The 5,172-nt window shown below is 49.0% G+C and overlaps 1 protein-coding gene and 1 long non-coding RNA gene across 2 annotated transcripts in view; one reads left to right on the plus strand and one right to left on the minus strand.

The window, feature by feature from the left end:
- The window catches only part of LOC113953249, a 5,549-nt gene extending 3,481 nt beyond the window's left edge, over nt 1-2,068 (minus strand). The window contains exons 1-3 of the long non-coding RNA XR_003529808.1: nt 1,978-2,068; nt 1,803-1,870; nt 947-1,085 (exon numbers count right to left, since the gene is read on the minus strand). This is a non-coding gene — a long non-coding RNA (uncharacterized LOC113953249). The remainder of the gene's footprint in view (nt 1-946; nt 1,086-1,802; nt 1,871-1,977) is intronic.
- Nucleotides 1,970-5,172, plus strand: part of ZEB2 (zinc finger E-box binding homeobox 2) — a 115,209-nt gene continuing 112,006 nt past the window's right edge. The window contains exons 1-2 of the mRNA XM_027656207.1: nt 1,970-2,139; nt 4,813-4,965. Of these exons, the coding sequence (XP_027512008.1) occupies nt 4,893-4,965 (73 nt within the window). The 5' untranslated portion in view covers nt 1,970-2,139; nt 4,813-4,892. The remainder of the gene's footprint in view (nt 2,140-4,812; nt 4,966-5,172) is intronic.

Consider the following 5,172-nt stretch of genomic DNA (forward strand, 5'->3'; position numbering starts at 1 on the left):
GGGGGGTCCCCTTCCTTCCTTTGTGATGCTGAACCGTCAGGAAGGTGTTCCCTGAGCAGGACCATTTTGGAGCGCAATCCCTATCGCTATTGCTCGCCTTCCACTTCTTGCTTTAGGCACACGTTCAATGCACAGTTCAAGAGCAGTTTATCTAAGCTTAATGTAAGTAAAAGTGCAGTGTGGGATCAGTGTGCCATTTGTTTCGGTTTTCTTCGGGAGGGGGAGAAGAAAATAGAAATAAAGTGCTGTAATGGGTTGAACTCTTGTCAGAGCAGGGAAATTGTTTCACAGCTCTTGAACGCAGCCCTTTGGGCAGCCCCACGTTTACCTCGGGAAAGGACCATACGAGCAGGCAAGACGCGAAGTTTCTCTTTGCACTGATATTATTTCGAGTTCTTTTAGAGGAAGGAACGGCTGTGGGTTGTGCTGGGAGCTGGGCATGAGCGGCTGGAGGCTCAGCCGGACCAGCCCCCTTTGCAGCTGAACGCCTTCGCTCAGCATCCCCAGCTCGGGCTGCCTTCACTTACTTCGATATTACTTCTCGATTACGTGCGGTGCAAACCAGCTTTTTGATTAACAAACCGGCAGAGCGTTGGTTAAGAACACTTAAACTTCAAAAAAAGAGAAAAAACTATCCCCCTGGGAAGTGGGCTCTGAATTGGTTAATAATGTGCAGTACTTGCTAAATTGCTGACTTCCAGATGTGGAAAATATCTTTCTTGTTTAGGACCTACGTAACCTGATTGGATTACGACAGAAGCGTCACATTGGAAGGCTTTTGAGTGATGATTTAATTAACCATACAGTAGAAAGCTGTATTTGCCAGGAAACCCCTTCCATATTTGCATAACCAATCCCTTCAGTGCAAAGGTGGAGTCTGGGCTTTTTTTTTTTTTTTCCCTTTTTTTTTTTTTTTATATATGTAATTTTATTTTAATTTTCATACTTGAAAAAGGTGAAAAACTTGTAACCTCACTGAAGTTCAGTCCCACGCGTTACTTGTCCACGCTGTCTCTCTGCTCATTCAGCTACTTCCAAGGAAGAGTAGAGCCAGGAAAAGAGCCCATCTCACCCCTGATCCATATCTGTGAACAAAACAGATAGACTGTAAGATCTCAGCACGTTTGGTTGGTGGTTCTTTTTTTTTTTCCCCCCTCAGATTTAGCTGACTATTCAAATAACCTGGATGAGTGCTGAAATGAAAGGGAGGGGGAAGAAGAAAAAAAAAAATAAATAAAAAGCCCTGAAAGAAATGCGTTAAGGATAAAAATAAAACAGCACCAAAACAAACCAGGGAGCTTATTTGCAGTGCCCGAACAGAGTTTAGTTTCTAGGCTTTAGGTTAGGGTAAGTTTTCCCCGCCGCAAGATGCGAGAGCTCCGCGCGGGGCTGCGGAGCGGGACGGTGCGGGGCAGGATGCGGCCCCTCGCCGGCTCCGCGGGCGGGCGAGCGGGGGGGACCCCGCCGGGGGAGAACCGCCAGGGATCCCGCCCCAGGATGGGAGAACCGGCAGGGATCCAGCCTGGGGGCAGGGGATCCGGCGGGATCCTGCTGGGGAGGGGGCGGGGGATTCCGCCTGGGGGAGGGAAAGGGATGCGGGGAGCGGGGGGGGGGGGGGCGGCGGGCGGGGGGGCGCGGCGCGGGGGGGGGGGGGGGGGGGGGGGGGGGGGGGGGGGGGGGGGCGGGAGGAGGTGGAATTGCATTTCTGCCACTAAAGCGTTCGCGGAGACTTCAAGGTATAATCTATCCCAGATCCTTTCCCAGAGAGAAACTTGGCGATCACGTTTCCACATGATGCTCACGTTTGGTGCTCTCCAATTATCCCTCCCCACAAAGATAGGTGGCGTGTGTTGCAGGGTCTCTCCTCTCGCTCGTACAGAAAAGAAAAAGAAAAAAATGTCATTAGAAGAGGCGTAACACGTCAGTCCGTCCCCAGGTTTGTGTTTCCTGGAGTGGCAGAAAGAGATCAGTCCTAACCTGCCCAGCAGGAATAACGGTCCTTCCGACAACTCTTTGCAAGGCTTTTTACAATTTCTCCAGGAGCTGCATCTCCCTTCACCTTTTCTCCTCCACTTCGCGGCTTCTTCATGCTTTTTCTTGTCACCATTTCTGGCCAAAACTACAAACAAGACTTCGCAGGTAGGTTCGAAATTTAATTCCATTTTCTCCCTTTTTTTTTTTTTTCCCTCCTCTTCTCTTTTTACTCAGACCACCTCACGCACCAGCAGGCTTATTTCATTTCGAGAGTATTTTAATTTTTCTGGCTTGTTTATACTTGGGGCGAAAAAAATCTCTTTTTTTTTTCTTTATTTTTTAATTTTTTTTTAACCGAAACCTGAAGTCACTCCAGCACCGCTCCGGGAAGGGGTGAGCAGTTTCGGGGCGCTCGGGGCTGTGCCACCACCACCCCTGCTCCCCTTACCTGTCAACCAGGTACGGGAGGTGCCTTTTACAACGCAGCACCAAAAGTTTTAGTGTTAGGAAAGGACTTCGTCCTCCTGCAAAAAAAAAAAAAAAAAAAAAAAAATCAACAAAAAACTCAAACATCCCCCCACCCACCTCCTGCTCTTTTTATTTCAGGTTTTACATCTGAGCTCTGAAAGTTTGCAGGTACCTGTTAATGCTTTGCATGCCCTGAGCATGCAGAGCCAGCCCGGCCGGGCACCGCTGGAGCCCCAGCCCCGGGCAGGGCTCCCCGGCAAAGGATGTGTTTCCCCAAACAGAAAGTTTTGCTGTTTTGTCTGTTTAGTTGGTTTCATTTCTTTATTTTATTTTGTGAAGCTGGGTGAAGCAACACCTTAGCTTCTGGGAGCCTAAAGCAAGAAGTGAAAGTACTGACTGGAACTTAAAAGTCGTTTACCAAAAAGAAAAAAAAATTAAAAAAATGTAATGTATATTTTTAAAAGCTTACCGGTCCTCTAGAAAGAAAAGTGCTCGCGAAATTTGCAGGTTTAAAATTATTGTCAACTTTTTGCGGGAGGCAGGGGAGCAAAGAAGGGAGTGAAATGCATTTAAAAGAATTCACTATTGGTCGTTTTGCATTAAAACGCCTATTGCCGAAGCAAGCTGAGGGTCCGGGCTCGCCTCGGTGCCTGTCCTCCCTCCCCGCTACATCTCCTGGTAGATGTGCCGCGGTGATGCCACCGTTGCCCACTCCAGTCTCGGGAATAACTGGCAAATACTAAAGTTTCTAGCACATTTCTCAGCCTCTTCCTTCCTCAGCCACATATATGCACATCCACAGAACCACCAATTCCCTCTGTCCAAGCAGAATCCCAAGCAGGAGAGTGTGAGTAAACACGCTGACCCCACACACACTCTCTCAATCTTCCCATCCTCTTACCTGCTTGGAGATTTATTATTTCTTATTTTTAGCCAAGCAGGTTTTATAACAGCAAACGTCTGAGGGAAGAGTTTAGGCAGAATAAAAAGACCCAACAGCACCATACTTCACTGCTCAGTCCTGGTGTGAAGCTCCAGCAAAGTAAAAAGACACAAGGGAGGGGAAAGAGGAAAAGGAAAAAAAATATCTCGCTCTGCTTAAAAAAAATATATATTAAAATTTTTGAGTCAGGTAATAATTTTTTAGGTTTTATGTAAAACTCCCAGTGCAGGAGAAGACAATAGATGCGAAGGCAGGGGGGATCCTGCTCAGGAGAGCAAGGGTTAATTGCCCTTGTTTTACAGTTTGCATCTGTTACATCTTTTATAGCCCCCTGTTTAAACTAATCCTCAAGTCAAAGCATCTTTAAAGCTACAGCATCTTCTTCGAGATGGACTGAGTTTCAGGAGCGTTCTTGCAGCAAACCAAACGCTCCTGCCTCTCTCTCCCTTTGACAGATAGAGCCTCCTGCCCAGCCCGGGCACACAGGCACACACAGTAGGTCTAAAAGTTTACAAGTTGTGGGGTTTTTTCTTAAAAAAGAAAAATAATCAACAAAAAACCAAAACCCAACTGCAAGGCTGAAAACTCTGACAGAGGTAGTTTTGATTTCTGTTTCTTTTCTGGGAAGGAAAAAAAATGACACTCTGAAGCTTTGTTTAACTAAGGGACAGGGGAAACCCTGAATATTGTCAAACTGACTAAAAAGGTGACAGAGGTTTATAATTACACTCCTCGTTGTTAGGGGGAGGGGGAGGTCTCCGTGCTGAGCTTTACCCCAAAAGGACAGGGGAGAGCCATGTTTCCCTCTCCTCTTATCACTTTGCTGGAGTGCACTTTGGGGAAAAAAAAATAAAGGCAAGAGAAGGGTAGGGTTTCGCATGAAAAGAAGTTCTAGTGTCAAATTAAAGTACTTTTAGGAGGAAATGGTCCGCCTAGCATTGAGTCAAACAGCCTACTGTAAAAGCTGTGCATTCCCTCATACGGTCATGAGTTATGACTCATTTGAGATGTAATTCTTGTCTCTCTCTCTCTCTGATCTGCTTTGCTGGTGCAACACACACACACACACACACACACACACACACACACGGAGGGAGACACACGCACACGCGCTCACACACACGCAGAGACACACACACACACACAGAGAGAGAGAGAGAGAGAGAGAGAGAGAGAGAGAGAGGGAGAGAGAGGGAGCAGAAATAAATAAATAAATAAATATATAAATAAATAAAGAAGAAATCTGCCCGGCTGGGGAGAGAGGGGGAGCCCGCTCCGACCGCGTCCCACCTCCCCCGGCACGGCCAGGCTCGCCGTGTGCGTGGATGGGTTCTTTTTCGGGTGCAAACTGGGGTCCCCGTTGGCGCCCTGCGTTTAAATGGGACATCCCGATGCCCACATTGTCGCTGTGTTTGGTCGTTACATAGAGCCTGCGTGCTGCTGCTGCTGCTGCTGCTGAATCAGGGAGTCGAGCCCATGCGAACTGCCATCTGATCCACTCTTATCAATGAAGCAGCAGATCATGGCGGATGGCCCCAGGTGTAAGAGGCGAAAACAAGCCAACCCCCGGAGGAAAAACGGTAAGACGCCCCCCCGGGAAAACTTTTCCGGCCGGCTCCGCCGCGGCCCGGGGAATGGAAGGGGGATGGGGGGGGTGGTGTGTGTGGAGGAAAGCCGGCGGCAGGACGGGGAGCGGGACGGCGCGGGGGGGACGGCGCCCGGCAGCCCGGGGCTGGCCGCCCCCCGGCTCCCCTGCGCCGCGTCCCGGGGGCTGCGCGGCCGCGGGG

Source organism: Corapipo altera, unplaced genomic scaffold (genome assembly GCF_003945725.1).
Source record: "Corapipo altera isolate COAL_440 unplaced genomic scaffold, ASM394572v1 68, whole genome shotgun sequence".
Taxonomy (NCBI): domain Eukaryota; kingdom Metazoa; phylum Chordata; class Aves; order Passeriformes; family Pipridae; genus Corapipo; species Corapipo altera.